General features: G+C 56.1%; 2 protein-coding genes across 15 annotated transcripts in view; both read left to right on the top strand.

Annotated features, from left to right (window-relative positions):
- Positions 1 to 7,575, top strand: part of CACNA1G (calcium voltage-gated channel subunit alpha1 G) — a 63,009-nt gene extending 55,434 nt beyond the window's left edge. For 6 of the 14 annotated variants that reach the window (XM_036837228.1, XM_036837226.1, XM_036837227.1 and 3 more), the window contains 5 exons: positions 342 to 485; positions 2,411 to 2,545; positions 4,273 to 4,450; positions 4,773 to 4,942; positions 6,144 to 7,495. In XM_036837228.1, the coding sequence (XP_036693123.1) occupies positions 342 to 485; positions 2,411 to 2,545; positions 4,273 to 4,450; positions 4,773 to 4,942; positions 6,144 to 6,884 (1,368 nt within the window). In that variant the 3' untranslated portion in view covers positions 6,885 to 7,495. Of the gene's footprint in view, positions 1 to 341; positions 486 to 2,410; positions 2,546 to 4,272; positions 4,451 to 4,772; positions 4,943 to 6,143 lie in introns of all 14 variants that reach the window. The other 8 variants (XM_036837232.1, XM_036837233.1, XM_036837231.1 and 5 more) reach the window with 5 other exon arrangements.
- A 6,770-nt stretch (positions 7,576 to 14,345) lies between these two features.
- The window catches only part of ABCC3 (ATP binding cassette subfamily C member 3), a 42,832-nt gene continuing 37,056 nt past the window's right edge, over positions 14,346 to 20,121 (top strand). The window contains 1 exon segment of the mRNA XM_036838340.1: positions 14,346 to 14,428. Within this exon segment, the coding sequence (XP_036694235.1) occupies positions 14,384 to 14,428 (45 nt within the window). The 5' untranslated portion in view covers positions 14,346 to 14,383.

Below are 20,121 nucleotides of genomic sequence, written 5' to 3'. Positions count from 1 at the left end.
CCTTCCCCACCCTTCAACCTGCCTGATTCCATCTCTCAATCTTTTTCCCTGGTCTTCTCTTTCCTTCTCCTTCTCCCCCTGTGGGCTCTTCTCATGTTCCATCTCCCATCTCTTCTTCCTCCTCCCACACCTCTCTCTTCCCCACCTTCCACATCCCCTCCTCTTTCTCTGTCTCTTTGTTGTTATTGTTGTGTGTGTGTGTGTGTGTGTGCACGCGTGTGACCTCCTCTTTCTCTCTCTCTGTCTCTTCTCAATCCCCTGCCATGACACTACCCGTTACTGCTCCTCTGACCCCCACGCCCCTGACTCTCTGGTTCCCCTTATGGGCTGGTCCTCCCCAGGACAGACAGCTGTTTGACACCATATCCCTGCTGATCCAGGGCTCCCTGGAAGGGGAGCTGAAGCTGATGGACGAGCTGGCAGGCCCAGGAGGCCCGCCCTCTGCCTTCCCTCCCGCCCGCAGCCCGGGCGGCTCCGACCCACAGGTTACTGTGTCCCTGTGCTGTGCCCCTTCTCCTGACTGTGCTGGGCTGTGCCATGCTGTGCCACGCTTCTGGGGAGGGTGGGGGGTGTTTCCTGCCCACTGGGTGTCTGGGGAAAGAACAGCCTCAGGGCCTCAGTTGAGCTTTGGGCCTGGCAGGAGGCAGCCAGGGGTTCTTCAAGCTGAGATCAACCTCTGGAACACATGGTGGGAAGGTAGGAATGCTGAGATTGCACTTCTGAGGGAGAAGGATACTTGGAAGAGGGGTCTGGAGAGGGCAGTTGTAAGAAAGAACCTGGAAGAAAAGAGATGGATGGAGCAGAAGACAAGTTGGCAGTGGGACCTTAGCGGGTAGGGGGAGTGAGGTACCAGATCCAGGGGAGAGGTGCTTCGGGGGAGAGTGCAGGTGGCCAGGGGACCCATTGAGGGACATGTCTTAGAACACAGTCTCCTTCTTCTCCGTATCCAGTGCCCACCCCCCGCCCCCCGCCAGTCCTCTGTTTGGTGGCTTTTTAAGCTAAGGAAACCGCTGGGCATGATGGGTGCTATCCGTAGCCAGTGGCTTCTGACCTGGTCCTGAGAGCGGGTGGAAGGCCCCAGCTGGGAGTGGGTTCCGGGGACCTCGTGTGAAATAGGACTTGGCTTCCTCCCCAAGCCCTGGCCCTTCCCACAGTACCACATGCTTTTCTCCCCCAATCCCATTTCACTGTGATCTGCTTTCTGGGGTCCTCTTCCTTCTCCTCTTGGGACCTGTCTGGCCGCCTTTGACCCCCCTCCACTTGGAGGTGCACCCCACCAACCCTCCTCCTAGGTCAAGGACTGCAGGAAAGCCCCCAGTAGACCCGGGGTGGAAGCAAGGAGACAGGTATCAGCTGGAGGTAGAAAGCCTAGTGTTCCGCGGGCCATGATGGATGATGGCGCGGGCAAGCAGGTTCCCAGCACCTGGGACACCTGTAGCCTGATCAAAGAAATGGACGGTGATCCTCAAATAGGAAGGGACCTTGCCTCTAGGGCTCCTGACCTCTTGTTGGGATTCAGCCTCAGATAGACTATAGGGACCTGAACCTGGCAATGACCTAGAATGATCAGTGGGAAAGCGAGTCCCTTCCCAAGGCCTCCCATCCTGAAGGACGCTCATGGGGAAGGGCGCTGGGGGAGAGCAGGATGTTGAGGAGGTGACCGGGCAGTCAGCTCGTCTGGGAGGCATGGCCCCACTCTCCCCCAGGGCCCTGTAGGCACTGAAGCCCGGCTGCAGATCCCAGGTGAGCCAGCCAGATGGTGTGGTGGCCCAACCCAGTGTGCCCAGTTCAGGCCGGCGGGAGGAGAGCATCTCCCAGAACCTAAGCTGGAGAGGGCAGGCGGAGGAGGGCCCAGGAGGGGAGACACCAGAATCTTGGGGCAGGCCAGGTTCTGCCAGGCTTTTGGAAGCAGAGAGAATAGGCAGAAAGCAGTCATCAGATTGGCAGCTTTGTCCCCAGCACCCCCACCCCATGCTGCTCTGTCTGTGCTGGGAGCAGAGAGGCGCTTTGCGGACCTTTCTTCATTTTTTTTCTGGTATCTTCCCGCTCCCTGCTCCCTCCCTGGGTGGTGGTAGTGTGGGAGGGGCTGTCAAGCTTCCTGGGGCATCTTTAGAACGTGTTTCTGTGTCTCCTCGCTTTGTCAGTGTTTGCTCTGGCTCTCTGCTGCCTGCGCAGCCTCTCTGATCAGAGCAGGGGTTTGAAGGGGGGGAGGGGAGGCGCTCTCAGTTTACTTGGGAAAGGGGTGGGGAGAGAGAAAGGAGGCCTTTTCTCCTTACGCTTCGTGAACGGGGGAAGAGGGGCTCTGTGTGCGCACGCGCGCGTGTGTGTGCGTGTGCGTGTGTGTGCGTGCACACACGAGAATGTGCACTGTCTTGGTTTCTTATGCCTGATCATCTCTCTCCCTGTCTAGATCCCTCTAGCTGAGATGGAGGCTCTGTCTCTGACGTCAGAGATTGTGTCTGAACTGTCCTGCTCTGTAGCTCTGACGGATGACTCTTTGCCTGATGACACTCACACACTCTTACTTAGTGCCCTGGAGAGCAATGTACATACACACAGCCCCCCACTGCTCCCCCAGCCTCCCCAGGGGCCGGGCTGGCTGCAGGGCTCCAGATCCCTGCCCCCCTCTCACTCTGCCACCGGGCCCCACCCAGAGGCAGCACTTAGTGCTCCAGGCTTTGCTAGGTCTTTCAGGTCCCCCACGGTGGACAAAGAAATTAGATAAGATTAAATTGGGGCCTTGCCCAGAAGGGCCCAGGGGCAGCAGTTGTGAAAGGGTTAATCCAGACACCCAGGAGTGACAGAACTCAAAACAGAGGTGTTATCAGGCAGCTGACCAAAGGGCCTGTCTGGACACAGAGTTGGCCTCTGTATTTGGAGCCCCGTGCAAGCCAGCCCTCCCCGTCCCTGCACCCCTCCTTCCCGCCTCCGCTTCCCCCCTCGCCCCAACATGAGCCATTCACCACCACGTAGTGGGTGAGAGCCACATCTCTGCTGCCACCACCATGCCCTTCTCCACCTGGGGGGCCGTTCCTATCTCCCCTGTCACTGTCCCTGTATGTCCCCGCGTCCTGGGGCGATTCTTTGTGTTCTGACAGCTTCTCCACCCTTGCCCGGCTCCCCCGTCCACATCTGACTGTGAGCAGCCCCCTCCTCCCTGTCTTCCCCCTCCTCTTGGGACTTAAGGAGGGACAGGGGGCCCTTCCTCACAGCAGGGCTCTGTTGGGGCAGGGCCTTGACCTTAGGGGTTCCTGGGGGTCTGGGAGTGGTTGGCAGAAGTGGAGCCTGGGGCTGAGAGAGGAAGTAAAGGATCCAGACTGTTTTCTGACACAGCCATTCTCAGGCTTTCTGGGGCTACTTAACTGGCTGGGTCCACATCGGGACAGGAACCTACAGCCTCTCTGAGAGCCAGGAACGGACAGGGTGATGGAGAAATCTCTTGGGAACGAGACTTGTCTCCCTCCAGCTGGGGTCAAAGGCTGATTATTGCCTTTCTTTGAAATAGATTTTAAAACATCCACTCCCATCCCCAGTCTGTCCACTAAGGGAGGACCTGAGTCCATGGTACCCAGGGCTTGCTCCTCACCCATCACCTGCCAGAGTCACTGTGTAATTAAAGGGAGGTGGGGAGGGGGGTGAACCAGCTGTGACACCCTCTTAGTGTTCATCCGTCATTTAGCTCACGTTAACCCAGCCCTTGTCCAGTGCTGGGTGTTGGGGCCGCCTTAGGAATGGGATGGTGAAACAGCCTCTGTTCTACAGGCAGTCCCGGGCTGCCTCGTCTCCTGCTCATTAGGAAGGCCCTCCCCTACTCCCCAAGCCCCAGCACAGCAACTGGGATGGGGGACTGTTGTTAGCTTTTAACTCTCCACTGTGTAGCTTCAGAGACTCTCAATGGGGCCTTGAGAATGAGCTCTTGGGCTGCTTGAAGGGCTGGGGGCCGGGGGCTGCTCTCCCTCCTTTGGACACCTCACCCCTCTGCCATGCCCTGTGGAAAGCTCCAAGATGATGCAGTATGAATAGTTTTCTGGGGGCAGGGGGTCCTCCTACCCCCTTCCTCCCTGTGTATGGAGGGCTCATCCATGTGTCTGTCCCTTCTCCCCGACCACACTCATCCCATCACCACCTTGTCCAGGGAGGGGATGGGGGCCAGGGCCTTGGCCAGGGGTGGGGTGGGGGTGGGCTTCTGGTTTCTGTTGCCAAGCTCTGCCTCAGTGACCCAATCTGGATACCCCCTCTTCCTCCCATCTCCCTCCCCTGTTCCTTTTGCAGATGGAGTCCCGCACTGAGGAGGTGCCCGTCATGCTGAGACCAGATCTGCTGACTGTGAGGAAGTCTGGGGTCAGCCGAACGCACTCTCTGCCCAATGACAGCTACATGTGCCGGGATGGGAGCACTGCCGAGGGGTCCCTGGGACACAGGGGCTGGGGGCTCCCCAAAGCTCAGTCAGGTACCAAGGCTGGGGGCAGGCCAGCTCGGCTCACACCAGGAGATCCGTCCTTGCCTAAGCCCAGTCCTGTCCTTGGGAAGTAGGGGTACTGAGGCAGACAAAGAGGTCTCTCCTACCTCTGAGGAGCCCCCAGCCTGAAGGGGTCAGCCAGCCCCTGCCTGAGGGAGCCCCCAGCCTGAGGGGAGTGGCTTTCAATCCAGGGTGGGGGTTGGGTGGTGAGGGTAGAGGCCCCGGTGGGGAGAGTGGACGGGAGGGACTCGGGTGGGAGCCAGCACATTGACTCTCCAGTTCTTCTCTCTCCCCCTCCCCCCTCCCCTCACAGGCTCTGTCTTGTCCGTTCACTCCCAGCCAGCAGACACCAGCTACATCCTGCAGCTTCCCAAAGATGCACCCCAGCTGCTCCAGCCCCACGGTGCTCCCACCTGGGGCACCATCCCCAAATTGCCTCCACCAGGCCGCTCCCCTTTGGCTCAGAGGCCACTCAGGCGCCAGGTGAGCAGGTGTAGAGGGTGGACACGGACCGGGGCTGGTCTCTCTGCTAGGAATCCTAGGCTGTTGGTGGTGACCAGGGTTGCCACTTTCATTCTCCCAGCAAACATTTATTGTGTGCCAGTGATGTGCCAGACTGAGTTCTAGATACCAGGGACACAATTCTAGGCAAAGCAGAAGTGGTCTGTGTCCTCTTGGAGTTTGCACCCCCTCCTTTGTTTCGCCGAGGAGGCCCGGAGACCAGAGAGGGGGCCATGGTTGTCCAGGGACACACGTCAGTTTGGAGGTAGAACCTGGTCTCTGGACTCCCTTTCCATGGCGCAGAGCTGCCTCCCTATTCTCTGTACTTCTAGACCTAGCTAAGGGGCACAAGGCACGTTTTAGATGTCTCCACTTTTGGCCAAGCCCGGCGCCTACCTTCCAGAGCCCACACTCCAGGGGCACAGAGCAGAAGCTCGTGTAGCCAGGTGAGGCTTGTCTGCCCCGACTGTGACAAGGCCACTGCCCACGCCATGTGTGCCTCATGTGTGAGGATAGCCACATGAGGATCTGCTCAATCCAGCACATTTGGGGAGCAGGCACCGTCTTCATCCCTTCTGCAAATATTCGCTGAGCAGCCTCCATGGCCGGGCACTGGGGGCATGGACAAATGAGAGAGCCCCTGCCCTCTGGAGCTCACGGTATAATAGCAGAGACATATACCCCATCAGGTCATTGCAGCAACAGGTCACCGGGTGTCCACATGTGTGGTGCAGCAGGGAGCAGAGGAGGAAGGGGTCAGTTTTACTTTGGGGTGAAGATAGTCAGGTATTACATCACAGGGTACCTGAGCCCATAAAGTCAAGGGATGCTTGCCACTTGGGAAGGGTATTTAAGGCCAAAGAAGTAGCCTGTGCAGAGGCTGGGAGGTGTGAGGAGCCAGCTGGGGAGCAGAGCTGGCCCAGTGCTTTCTCGGATCGCATGGGTTGGGAGCTGTACAGAGCGATTCCTGCAGGCTGGGGGGTGGGGGGTGGGGGCACAGTGGACAACCGAGGTCAGACTGCGTATGACCCGCATCTCCCAACAAGAGCAGATACTGGTACCCCTGCCTAGGGTGGTCCTGCAACTCCATGGAGGGGGAGGAGGGGCTCTCTGACCTGCCAGGTGGGACAGTTCACAGGGGAGAGGAAGCCCCTGGGCTGAGCCCTCGCCCCACCCCATACAGGCAGCAATAAGGACGGATTCCCTGGACGTTCAGGGCCTGGGCAGCAGGGAAGACCTGCTGTCAGAGGTGAGCGGGCCCTCCCCGCCGCTGGCCGGGGCCTCCTCCTTCTGGGGCCGCTCCAGCACCCAGGCGCAGCAGCATTCCCACAGCCAGAGCAAGATCTCGAAGCACATGCCCCCGTCAGCCCCCTGCCCGGGCCCAGAACCCACGTGGAGCAAGGGCCCATCAGAGATCAGAAGCAGCTTAGAGCTGGACACGGAGCTGAGCTGGATTTCAGGAGACCTCCTGCCTGTGGGCAGCCAGGCGGAAGCCCCGTCCCCACGGGACCTGAAGAAGTGCTACAGCGTGGAGGCCCGGAGCTGCCCGCGCCGGCCCGCGTCCTGGCTGGATGAACAGAGGAGGCACTCCATCGCCGTCAGCTGCCTGGACAGAGGCTCCCAGCCCCGCCTGGGCCCTGGCCCCTCTAGCCTCCGGGGTCAGCCTCTTGGGGGACCTGGGAGCCGGCCCAAGAAGAAACTCAGCCCGCCCAGTATCTCCATAGACCCCCCAGGGAGCCAGAGCCAGGGCCCTCGGCCCCCACCCAGCCCTGGTGTCTGCCTCCGCCGGAGGGCTCCATCCAGCGACTCCAAGGATCCCTCGGCCTCCGGCCCTCCCGACAGCATGGCTGCCTCGTCCCCCCCAAAGAAAGATGTGCTGAGCCTCTCTGGTTTATCCTCTGACCCAGCAGACCTGGACCCCTGAGTCCTGCCCTACTCTCCCACTCACCTTTCTCCACTGGGTGCCAAATCCTAGCTCCTCCTCCTGGGCTATATTCCAGAAAAGTTCCATATGGACACCGGGGAGGCGCTCCTCCTCGCCTCAGTGGCACTGGGCACCGGCAAGCGGAATTTCCAGAGTTAAAAGCAGCAGCCGTGGCCACCCTGCTCCAGGCTGAGAGAGAGAGGCCCAGTGGAGCTGAGGTTCCCGACACCAGGAGCTGTTGGGAGAAAGCAATACGTTTGTGCAGAATCTCTATGTATATTCTATTTTATTAAATTAATTGAATCTAGTATTTGCGGGATGTACGACATTTTGTGACTGAAGAGACTTGTTTCCTCCTGCTTTTATGTGTCTCAGAATATTTTTGAGGCGAAGGCGTCTGTTTCTTGGCTATTTTAACCTAAAATAACTAATCTAGTTATATTCCCTCTTCTTGCAAAGCACAAGCTGGGACCGAGAGTGCATTACAGCCCTGATGGGGGCCCATCTTCAGTGGAGAGTGAGAACCATTTTGGAAACTGTAATGTAACTTATTTTTTTCCTTTAACCTCGTCATCATTTTCTCTAGGAGAAAAAAAGAAAAAAATAAGATTTTACAAATGAAATGGAACCTTTTTATATATACATACATACATATCTATATCTATATCTATAATAAAGTAATTTTCCAAAATAAAAAGTTAATCACGGTCCAGAGTAAAAGCAAAAGGGACAGAGTTAGGCATTTCCAGATGGCACTGGAGAGAGATTCCTGGAGATGGGGAGTGGGTGGTGGGGAGGGGAGGGTCAGAGCTGCCTCTGTGTGCGTGTGTGTGTGTGTGTGTGTGTGTGTGTGTGTGCCAGAGAGAGAGAGAGATGCTACATGCCTCTCCCCAGAGGGCTGCAACCGTGCAGCCTGGCCTCCCAGGGCTGAGGGAGGAGAGAAGCCCCTCTGCTGGTGGCAGGCTGGATGAGCAGGGTGTACTCCTGCTTCTATCAAAGGTTTATCTCTTCCTCTTAGCCAGGCAGCTCTGTGAATGTGAGTGATTCCAGATTAACTCTTATTTCTGCTGACAGCTATCAGCCCCATGGTGAAAGCTGGAAATTGGCATAATGAAGCTGTTTGGGTTAATGGGGCCGACTGAGGCTGGGGGAGGTGCCTCAGCTGCTGCAATGGGGTTTTGTGAGGTGGCAGGGGAGGAGGCAAATGCTTCTGGGTTTCCCTTTCTCAGGCTTCAGCCCGGGTGACCTGCGGAGGGCGGGGGCCGGGGGGCACTGTCCGGTGCTGGCACTGTGGGCACTGCCCCATCAAGGCTGGCAATGGGGTTAAGCTATATAAACAGCGAGCTGTTCCCTACCGAGATGGAGGGGGCCGGGCGGGGCCAGGACCTCCCAGTGGAGTTGATGTGGGGGGCAGCCAGCCTGCTGGAGTGGGGAGCTGGCCCCCTGGGGGGTGATGAATGAGCACCATCAAGGAGTTTACAGGTCTGCTGCTGCCTGCCCAGTGGGAGCTCGAAGAGGAGGGAGGAGGTGAAGGCAGCCAGGCGGGCAGAGGGGAGGAGGGGGAGAGGAGGAGGGGCCAGCGGCACAGCCCAGAACCTCCTTTCTGGGGCTACCTTGGGCAATATTCTTTTGTCTGAAACCCTGGTGCCAAGGGCACCAACCACAGGCTCAGCCAGTCTGTCCCTGCCAGCTACCCCCAAACGTCCGCCCCAACCCCACCCCCTTGAACACCCTTGCTCCCTTACACCCAGCACCTTCAAACCCCAGGACTCTTGAAACCTCAAAGGCAGCTTGGGCTTGGAAGCCCTCACCCACAGCCCCCATCTGAACCTGGGATCCCGGGGAAGTTGGGGGAGGCTGCTGGATGGTTGGACCTGGAAATTTTGTCCAACCCAGTATTTTCTAAGCTGGTGAAAGTTTTTCTAATTGCTCTTTTGGACGGAAATGATACCGCTCCTTGAAGCAAGCACCTGGATTTATCCTCTTAGGGTGTGAAATAGCGTGAAAGTTTTTTCTCTGGCCTCCTTGGGTGGGGAGAGGGGGGTGCATGTAGGAACTGCCTTCTTTTTAAAAAAAAAAAAAAAAAGAAAAGCAAATCTAGACAAAATTCCTAGAGTTTTGTCACCTGGGTCTGCAGATAAAGCTTTTATATTTTGGTAGCATTCTGTAGCTGTCTGTTCCTTAATGAGGGTAGGAAATTTGGGGAGGGTGCTCTGGGGTCTTTTTTTCTTCTAATGGTTAGAGGATTCTGGGTCAAGGTGAGGCCAGAGAACTGGGCTGCTACCCCCTCCCCTCAATCCCAGACTTGCCAACCACCCTCTGCCCTGAGGACTCCTCAGAGTCAGAGTGGATATTTGCATATTTGAGGGGAGAGAATTGCGGCCTCTCCACCAAAAATGTAAAATCTTTATCAATGATGGAAGCTGTTGTGTCTCATTAAAAGGGTTTTGAAGTGGAAATAATAATCTTATTAACAGTAGTAATAATAACAAGGATGTTGCTTGTCTGGATGGTTATTTGATTCTGCTCTAGGATACATCAGAGGTGGGGAGTGGAGGAATCCGAAGGAGGCTGGGGTGGAGGCAGCAGGTCTTGGATTAGGGCCTCCAGCACAGGGTTGGGACTGGCCAGGAGCTTCAGGGATGTGGGGGCTTTTGGAGGTAAGAACATCTACGCTGGCACTTCTGCTCTCAGCCTCCTCCTTGTGGGTTCAGAGGGAACTGTGTTAACAGCTGCAGGCCCCCACCTCGGGCTTGGCTGTTTCTGCTTCCTCCACCTCAAGGCTCCAGGAAAAGGTCTATCTGGGGGCGGGGGGACTAGGAAGCGGAGCAAGCAGAGCTGGTGCTAAAAACAAATCTGAGGCTCATCTGCAGTATCTCACTTATTTCTCACAATACCCTAGCAAGGGAAGTACCATTGCTATCATTTTCCCATGACGCAATGGGTTCAGAAAGCTTAAGTGACTTTGCCCAAGATCACACAGCCAGAAAATGGTGGAGCTGAGATTTGAATCTTGAGCTGGCCAACCTCCAGACAATTGGCTTCACACTACCCCAGCCTCTTTTCCACTGTGGAAGGAATGGGACATGGTGTTAGGAGTCCTGATCACAAAATGACTTGCCAGGGAGGACTTTTCCAAAGCAGTCACATTTGTGTTCATGGAAATGTACTCCTGAGCTCCCAGTTTGGTGTCCTCAGAGGCTTAGAGGAGCCCATATTGTGTGGAGAGAGGCTTGACCACAAGAGAAGGTGTCCCTCAGCTCCAGGTGCTTGACCAAGCGCTGGCCAAGTCTGACTCTGCAATTACCAAGTTTCCCAGGCACCATCTTTCCCTGGCAAAATGCTGCCCTTGAACCTCAAAGCACCTGCTCTCCTCCTCCTCCTCCCACCCCCTCCCTTGTTTCTTTCTGTCCTCTCCCCTGCCCCACCCAGACCTCTCTCACTTTTCAAACATTTTCACCTCCATCGTCACCCCTAATCCCCACCCATCACAGCCCAGTGCCCCATGGCCTCCTCTCATCTTTCCTGTGTGTGTGTGTGGGGGAGGTGGGTGGAGGGCTGGCAACAGCAGTGCAGTGAGGGCATCAAACACCAGGTGGCAGCAACAAGGCACCTTCACCTGGTGCCACCCTGGTGCCCCTTCTGTAGAGGGACCTAGCCAGGGAGAGGACACCGACACTGATGGACACCTTCTGCAGACAGGTGCTGTGTGCAGCCCCCATAGAAGGAAACAGGCTTGCAGAGCCCAGTGAAGGATTCGTCTGTGTGTAGGGAATCCCAGCCATTGGCGTGCTGAGCCCGTGGTGCCCAGTGATCCCAGCCCACAGCCAGTGGACCCAGGACTAATCCAGGACAGCGGTTGCCAGGAGAGGAATTAACTCGCAAAAGCGAATTTAGTTGTGGGCTGGCACCCTGCTCTGAGGACACAGCAAGACAGGCCAAGGAGGTGATTGCTCCAGCGAACATCGATGAGGGAATTCTGCTAAGAACTTCAGAATTCTGTGTGTCTTAGCACTGCTCCAGGTGTGGGAGATGCTGACCGTGGCCCACGGAGCTAATTAATTCTTCTTGCTTTGAAAACTCCTGAAGCAGGCACAGCAGCCAGTGCTCACACACCTGCCAAATCAGATCAAAGCGCAGATTGGGGGCAGGGGGCAGCCTTGCAGAGGCCGCAGGTGGGGCCAATGTAGGCCCCACCGGGCTGGGGTCTGGAGGAAAGAGGCCCCGCCCCACGGCATAAGAGGAGAGAGCTGGAGTTTGAGAGCTGGAGGCTGCTTTGAGGGTGCTCCAGACCTTCAAGGAGCCATGGGGTAAAAGGAACCAGGAGGTGAGTGGAGGGGAGAACTAGCAGCCTTCACTGATCCACACCCTTCCCCCTGTCCTGTCAGTTCCCACCTGACTCTCCCCATTTGCAGCATTTCCTGTCCCTGGGTCTCCCTGACCCCCACTTGCTCTGCTTTCTTCTCTCTGCTGTCATTCCTGCTCGAAACTGTACCTTGCAATTATCTTATCTTTCCATCTTTCTGCCAGGAAACTCCCGATGCTGAGTTCCCCTGGGGTGCTCACTGGCAGGGCAGACGCAGCAGAGTCTGTGTGCATCCTGCCCGGAGCTGCAGTCATTCGAGGAGAGAGAATGGGGCTGGGGCCATTAAAGCTGGGGGATGTCAGCTGCCGGCCAACCCACAGGTCTTTATGGCTCCTCTCAGGAGCCTCAAGCTGGAAACATCTTTGTTCTGAAAACTCAAAAGCAGAGTGGACGGTGCCCACTGCTGGGACTGTACCTAATGCTACAGTGGCCTTGCTACTTATGACCTCTTCTAAGGACACAGGATGCTTGTTTAGTCAGTCAACAAACATTTCCTAAAGACCAACTTTGCCAGGCACTGTCCTGGGTGCTGAGGATACAGTGATAAACAAGATTATCCTTAAGATGGTCCCTATCCTTAAGATGTTCGCAGTTTTGGGGGGAGATAAGCAAGACAATCAGTGACAGAGTACAGGGAGGAAGGGAGAGGTGTGCAGAGGAAGGGCCCCTAGCCCAGGATTGGGGTGGGGGAGTTTCAAGGAAGGCTTGGGGGAGGGGCGTTTGAGTAAAATCTTCAAGAACGAGTAGAGTTTGTCAGGTGCAGAAAGGGAGGTGAGGCACAGGGAGGAGAGTAGCCAAGCAGTCTTGAGAGGGGCGGGGCGTGTGTGCAACAGCTAAGGATACAGGAAATGCATCCTGTCCAGAGGATGCATGAAAATAGCCCAGCCTTCAGAAGACATGGAGCTCATCCTGCCTCTGCCAGGATAAGACAACTCAGGGCCTCACTTTTCTTGCTCTGGTGAGAACGACCAAAACCATAATGTCCTAGGAATATCGTAGTTGTTATTCAACCGCTGTGTGAAAGGGGCCACATTCCGCAAGGGGCCAGGAAGGGCAAACTCCCAATGAATGCCTCAAGAGAGACGAGACGGGAGGAGGCAAGGATTGCCAGGTCTCCCACCACGATCTCGGAGGTTCCCACCCAAAGTCGCAGGCTTGGGAATGGCTCTCCAGTAGCAAGATGAGAAGGCTGGGGCCAAAGAGGATGGTGCTGCAGCCACAATGCTGAAGACAGGACCCAAGCGTCCTAGCCCCAGACTGGAGGAAGGGTTAGTGGAGGATTCCCAGCTGCTCCCCATAGAAGCCTAGATCAGCAGGGCGGGAAGAGACCTTAAATGGCACCTTGTCCAAGTTGCTCAAGAAAATGAGTCCCAGGGACATCACGGGGCTTGTCACACAGTATACTAAAGGTTCTGCCCAAAGTGTGGAGGGGCGTTGGAGGTGACTCAGTCAATCCCTGCCCTCAGGAACTTCACAGACTGGCAGAGAAGACAGATTCTTCACAACTAAATATAACCGAAGATACACTGCTACAAGAGTGTGAAAGCTCTATAGAGTCTGGCTCAGAGACGGAGGGGGCTGGGAGACTGGGTGAGTGGAGGGCGGGGGGCAGACAAAGGGCTGAGAGGACTTGCCAGGGGTGGGGGAGAAGCCCCCGGTCCGCTGCCTGGGGAAGGGAGAGGCTTGTCCACCCTGCTCCCACCCCCACCTCATGCCGGGCTCAGATCTCTGTTCTGATAGCCCATGGCTGAAGAGACTTCCTTCTGGTGACTTCCTGCCTGCCCATAGGGATAGTAGATGCCTGTTGCTTCTGTGCTGTCTTACTGGCACCCAGCCACACCTGCTGCTGAGCAGGCAAGCAGGAGAACGCATTGTTTTAAGAACAAGGGCAGGGCAGGGATCACCTGGGCAGACCCTACAGACAAGAACAAGGTTGGGAGGCAAGGGCAGAGGAGAGATGGGCCAGGGGAAGAGGTGCTGGGGGAACGGCGGATTCCTTCTCAACCCCAACAGGGGTGGTGAATTGGCTTCTGGGATCCCGTTAGGGAAGAGAGGATGACTGGGGGAGTGGAAAATGGAAGGAGGGAGGGAGGGAGCGGTCCCAGCATGGCCAAGCTGTGGCAAGCAGGAGAAGGAGGCCATTGACCCCAAAGTCATATTACTGATGCGGAATGTGGAGACTCAGTCTCAGGAGGAATGTGCTAATGTGGCCCCTTTCCCGGGGGCCTCACCTGCCCATCCCCCACCCTTACCAGGCTGAAGTGGAGGAAACTAACATAAGGTGGTTGCCTACTAAATGTGCCAGGAGACGTGCTTGATGCTTTACGTACCTTTCCCATTTAATCCTCAGAGTAACCCTGTGACACAGGTACTATGATCGTCCTTGTTTTCCAGATATGACAGTGGAGACAGAGAGTGGTGCTGAAGCAGCAGGTGCAAAATCAGGTAGGGACAGAACCACAGGCAGGCAGCAACTTAAGAGAATCATGGGAAGCCACCATCTGGATGATGTTGGGACCCCCTCCCATCCCTCTCTCCTTAGGTGTACACACACACACACACACACATGTGCGCTTTCTGTGTTGGTGTCTGCCAGTTCCTGGACAACTTGTGGGGCAGAGGTAGCCTCTGGATTGTCTGGGCACACAGCTCTTCCCATTTCACAGATGAGGAGACTGACATTCAGAGATGAACGTGACAAGGATTTATTCACGGAGGGAGTCTCGCTAAGTCCCTTTTCATGTCCCTTGACTCCTGGGTGCCCACCTCTCCCCCACCCCCCACCTCTCCGCAGAGTCGTGCGTTGTGGGAGGGGGTGTGTGTCCCTTGGAAACAGACCCTGCTCCAGCCCTATCAGCCTCATCTTTCTGGGACATCTCTCCGGCGCGGCCCAGTGGCCACCCGAAGGGCTTGTCACTGTGTCAATGGCCCGCCGCCACTGTCCCAAAATCCCTCCGGGAGCCGCAGTTTCTTAGAGGCGCTGTCTCAATTCGACCCAAAGGGCCTGGGGGAAGGGCTTGGAGGGGCGGGCGGGGGCGGAGCTCGGGGCTGGAGGCGGCTCTGGGCGGGCACTAGGTCTGTCCCCGGCTGGTAGAGACCGTGCTCGCCGTCCTCGCAGCCGAGCTCCGGCCCCATGGACGCTCTGTGCGGCTCCGGGGAGCTCGGCTCCAAGTTCTGGGTAAGGAGGTGTCCCGGGACTGAGGGCGCGCACCGGCGAGCCCTTAGGCAGCCCCGGGGAGGGGACGATGTGATGCCAGGAGGGGGCCTGGTGGCGCCGCCCAGAGCCAGGTCCCTAGTGGCCTTCAGGACCTGCCCTGTCCTCCCCAGACACATGGGAGAGCCTGGGAAAGCCAAGTATTAGGCTCCTCGAGGGCTCGGTGGGTAGCATCCTGAATTCAGAAAGTGCCCGCACTTGCCACCTCACCCCAGTCCCTCTCTGGGGCTGACCTCAGGGTGCAGAAGTGGCATTTCCCCATTACTAGATCCTGATGACACTTCAGCGCCTGCCCCATAGACTAGGGCTTGGATGCCTACTCCCACAGCCGGTCAACCAGGTGCTTTGGGAGCCTGGCTCCACTGGGCTTCCCCCTTCCCCTTCTTAAACGGTTCCTGCCTTCTTGGGAAAGCTTCCTTCTTTGCTCTGGGCAAGAGCCACCAGAGAGGAGGTGATCCTCACTGCACCGGCCTCAGGAGGGAGAGGCAGACCTCACTCTGGAGGCAGGCCCTTACAGGTATAGGATAGCAGGATTTCCTGGTCCCACCCTCTCCTTTTACACATGGGGAAGGGGAGGCCTAGAGACTTGCTCAATGTCAGCCAGTTAGAGGAACGCAGAGCTGGGATAGAAAAGCAGGCCTTTTCACTCAGGCACCAAATCCCTTTCTAAGACATCAGGCTGCTTTTCAGGCTGCTGACTCCAGACCCGCAGCATAGTTAAGTGCAGTCCATGTAGACAGCCCAAGAGCCTTCTTACAGCTTTCCAAATCTACTCACAGCAGCTCCCTTGATCATCACTGCAGCTCTGGGAGGCAAGTGGTGGTGTGTCTCCATTTTACAGATGAGCTCAGATTCAAGGGGCTTGTCGGCGATCATCCGGGGGCTGCCCAGCATAGGCTGGTCTCAAATCCAGGGCCTCAGAATCCCAATCTCTAAATCTTTTTGCCATTTCAAGTATCTGTACATATGTGCTTGGTGTTGTGTGTGCCCAGTGTGTGTTACCCATGGGTGGATGCTTGTGTGGGTGTGTGTGCATGTGTGTGCACATGTGTGTGCCCATGTGTGTACATAAGTGTGTGTATACAGTCAGGAACTCCACTCTTGGGCTGTGTTTGGGCTGGACTGAGGGGGGTTACATGGATTTTTGAAATGTGGGGCAATGGAACACCTGTAAAAAATATCTTTGGGGATCTGTTTTATTCTCTGGGTCACTAAATGGTTAATCAGAGATGGTGCAGCTTCTCTGCAGCTGCCCTTCTTGCCACAGGAACCCTGTCTGTCATCCAGCCTGGCCTGGTCGCGTGTTGCCAGCGTCCAGGGTTTGCCCCTTTGGCTCAAGAGTAGACTTCCTCTCACTGCCACTTGAGCCTGGCTGATTTGGCTACAGCATGGTCACGGTGTCTGAGGTGGCCAGGCGCAGGACTTGTAAATTAAGGGGGCAGATGTGCCCAAGCCTCAAGTGCAAGGGCCCCCTGTTCCTGGGTGGACAGTTAACCCTGAGAGCTTAGGACTGTCCAGGGACAGGCTTCAAGGGACCAGGAGTTGGGGAACTCAGGACTCCCTCCCTATTCTCAGCTTAGAGATCCTTTGTCTCTACCCTTCCATGATACTGTGGAATCAAGTGTCAGAGCTTGGGGGCTTGGAGCAGCTGGCCCTGCCCCTCATTACAGAGCTGGGGAAACTGAAGGAATGGACTTGTCAAGGTCACATGACAATCAGCTATGGAGTGCTGGACTGGGAAACAGGACCCTGAGGTATGGCTCCAACTTTGCCAGTGCCTGACTGTGAACATTTGGGCTTCTGGACTCCCGGTCCCTGAACTTCCTGTTGCTCGTGAGCTGTGTGTACCTCCTCTGAGAACGTCAGGGTCCATGGGAGGCTCAGCTATGTTAGGTCCAAGGGATGACTCCCTGGAGGTCTCTACGAGGATACCTCAAATGACAAGGGAACTGACCACTCCTCTTCCCGACCTCAACGTCTAAACACCTTCCATCTTCCACATTATCTTCTTGGCTCCTGAAAGCTGTTCCAGGCTGTACCCAGTGTGGCTGGTGACTGGAGGTGGAGTGGGAAGAAACCAGGAAGCTTCCCAGCTCATCCTCTGAGGGTTTGCAGAGCTGAGACAAGGGAGGCAGGGTCTGAAGCCCAGAGGCTGGAGCTATAACTTTAGCTCTAGCTCAGTTACCCCAAAGACCTGGAGTTCAGGGCTATTCATTGGTGCTGTGCTAGTTTGCATCTCATTTTCATTGTATATTATTCAGGTATACTTGTCCCTGAACCTTTTATCTTAGGGGCCTGTGGGTGACCCACCTTGTTGGAAGTAGTTCAGGGAAGCCAGGAGATACCTGAGCCAAGGGTGAAAAGGTGGGGGAGGGGGACATGATTCAGGCCCCTCTGGGCCACTCGTTTACTCTACCAAGCCTTTTTTGCTAGCTTATCTGTACAGCCTCAGTTTTTCCACCTGTGAAATGGGGAAGTAACCCATCTCTTAACTGCCTCACAAGACTGTTGTGGAGATCAGATAAGATAGGGAATGTGAAATGATTTGAGAACTTAAAACTCTCTGTTGGTGACAGGTCATGATATTCCTGGGAAGAGGAAGAAAGAGAAAGAGATATGAGGTTAGAAGGAGGTGTTAGATTTGGGAAGACCTACAAGAAAGGGGCTGGCATGGCTGTTGGGCCATGGGCTCCCATTTCAGCTGTTTGCTGGGGAATTTGTGGCTAAATCCATCCACCTCAGCCCCAGCTAAATGTGAGGGTAGGAGACCCAGGGGACCCCCGGACATGCGCACACACATCATGCACTCACACATACTGTGTACTGAGTGAGTGACTCATCCTTTCTTTGACTCTCTCTCTTACGTCTACCCACTCTGGGGTGGATTACCAACATCTCTGATCATGCTTGGGAGTTTTATGGGAAATAAATTCCAAGAGAATGAACTGTGATCAAACAGCCCAGCCATCTTGGAGCCAGAGATGCCTCTAGAACAAAGAAGGTGGAAGTGTCCCTTTGCTGCACCTCATTGCCCCCTGCCTGGAGGATTACTCCGTTCTGAGCAGTGGAGTTGGGCAGCACCAGTGGTGAAGAGAGTTCACAGAGGAAGGGCCTGGGGCTGTTTGCCCTCAGGAGGTCTTGACCTGTTTGCAGAATTAGCTTTCATCTGATGGCTCCAGGAAGTTCCTGGGAGGCTGATGCGGCTTAGAAATCCAAAGGTCCTAACCAAAAAACTGGCAGAGGCAGGGCCCCTGAGGTTAGGCCGGTGGATAGGAGGCAGACACCCCTCCGCCTACTGGACACCAACCCCCACCCCCACCAGGAACGCAGTCCTCCCTGCCAGGCCAGGACCACTAGAATCCCTTCTCTCCAGCCCATCTGGGGCAACAAAGCTGGTGCTAGACCACTTTGAGCCTCTGAGCTTCTGGCTTCTGGAAGAAAGATTTTGTCCCTTGTGGCCCCAGGCTGGCTTCTCCCAAGCCCTGCTGCTCCCCGACTGCCCTGGACCTGGTCTGGAGGGCTGGAGACTTAGGAAAGGAAGTGAGTCAAGGAAGTGGCATTTGGGAGGGCACTTTGCCAAGCCCTCCTGCTGGTCCCCTGACCAGGAAATGGTCTTGGAGCGTGGGGCCAGCCAGGGAGGGAGATCCCAGCGGGGCCTGCCCGCTGACCCGCCCAGGAGGCAGGATCAGAGCACCTGAGTTGTGTCCACCCCTCCCTGGTGTGGCTGTCCCAGGGGCAACAGGTGCAGCAGGATCCTGAGAGAGGCGGGGTGAGACTTGGATGTGCCACTGCTGTGTGACGGGGCCCCTCCCCTCCCCCGCCTGGAGCTGCTCCTGTTTCCAGGGCTGGGGCCAGGTGGTGGTGCTGGGCTGGGGGGGGGGGGGGCGGTGCTAACAGGGGCCTAACCCTGGCTTGGATTTCTCCTTCTAACTGGATACTCAGGCTTCTAGTCCAGTGGCTCCCAGAACGCCAGCTAGTCTGTTATCCCGTGATGGCAACCCTTCCCCTGAGCTCTATGAAAAGAACTGCAGCAAAGAGGTGATTTGAAGGCAGGCTGTATGGCCGAAAGATTTTTAATGTTTCAGGTGATCTGGACACATGTGTTCTCTCCCCAAGGTGGGCTGTCATGTTGGAGCCCTAACGGGGACTGGGGCTCTGGAGCTACAGGGCCTGGGTTCAAGTCCTGGCGTCAGCCCATGGGAACTGGGGCCGGTCACTTTCCAGCCACGAGTCTCAGCTGGTGTGAACATTAAATAATAATCTTGGAACACAGTGGTGTTCAAATAAGCAAAGCTGTTGCTGGCTGGCAAGGCCCCTTTCAGAAGCAGACGCGCAGGCCAGGCTGTGAGCCAGGCCCCCACCCCCACCCCCACCCCCACCCCCAGGCCCTTCCAAAAGCCGCAGTTTCAGCCACAGCACATGTGAACAGCCCCTTGCCCTTTCTGCACCTCCATTTCTGCTGAGATAAATGAACTTGTCAGTTGATCCCTTCTCCCCACCCCACAGGATTAAGGAAGTCATTACTCTTCTCGTGACAGAGGCTATCAACAAGCCTGGGGCCCCAGGGGCTGGGAAGTCCCTGAAGGCGCCGTGGCCCAGCTGGGGCAGAGAGCTCTGGGGTCCTTACTGCCCCCTGCACCCTGCCCCCTTCTGGGGTCTGCAGGGATTTCAGTCTTGGTGCCTATGAAGGGGCCCCTGCTGTGTGGTCCATTCTGGGTGCCAGAACTTATCAGCCCCATCCAGCTGTTTAATCACATTATTAAGGTAGCTGTTGTTGCCATGGAAACTGTGTGGGTGGCAGTGGGGGAGGGGCTGTGGGCTCAGCTCCCAGCCCAACTGGTGTTCTTCGGAATGGGAATTGGGGGCCAGTGGTTTGAGAAGGGGTCACCCATTGGGTTCTGTAGGATTGCAGGGAGTATCATGGGGTCCAGGAAATGACCTCCACCAACCATGTCATTTACACTTAGCTTTGTTTGGGTCAGAGAGCCCCTCACGTGCCTTGGTGTCAAAGAGAGAGTATCCTGAGTTCCCAGGCAAACGGCTGCAGAAGTGGGCTTTGGAGGGTGACTTTCATTTATTTGTTCACTCATTCTTTCTTTCTTTTGTTCAACAAATGCATAGGAGTGCTGTGTCTGTGCTAGGAACTGTTCTAGGCAATAGGGAATACGCTGGTCAGCAGAACTAACAAACCCCCCCTCACGGAACACATATTCCAGTGAGAGAGGACAGAAAAACGATAAACATAAGAAATAACTCAATTATATACTATCCTAGAAAGTAATAAGGGCTATGGGGAAAATAGGACAGGCCAGCAGGGATGGGGATGCAGGAGCACGATGGGGGTTACAGTTCCAGGTTTAATTAGGAAGGTCAGGGTGGACCTCCACGAGAAGGTGAGGTCCGAGCACAAGCTTGCAGGTGACCAGGGCACGAGGCACAGCACCGCTGCCTTGAGGCAGGCACAGGCCTGACATTTGGGGACCACACTGAGGCCAGGAGGCAGGTGGGATGAGAGAGGGGAGTGGGGAAGCTGAGGTCAGAGAGACAGGGGAGCAGATAATGAGGGTCTCGAGGGCCCCCTGGAGACTTTGGCTTTCACTATGAGTGAAATGAGGGGCCCTTGGCAGGTTTTAACCAGAGAAGTGACATGGTGCATC

This window comes from Balaenoptera musculus, chromosome 20, assembly GCF_009873245.2.
Source record: "Balaenoptera musculus isolate JJ_BM4_2016_0621 chromosome 20, mBalMus1.pri.v3, whole genome shotgun sequence".
NCBI classification, from domain to species: domain Eukaryota; kingdom Metazoa; phylum Chordata; class Mammalia; order Artiodactyla; family Balaenopteridae; genus Balaenoptera; species Balaenoptera musculus.
This window is presented reverse-complemented; position numbering and strand designations above follow the sequence as displayed.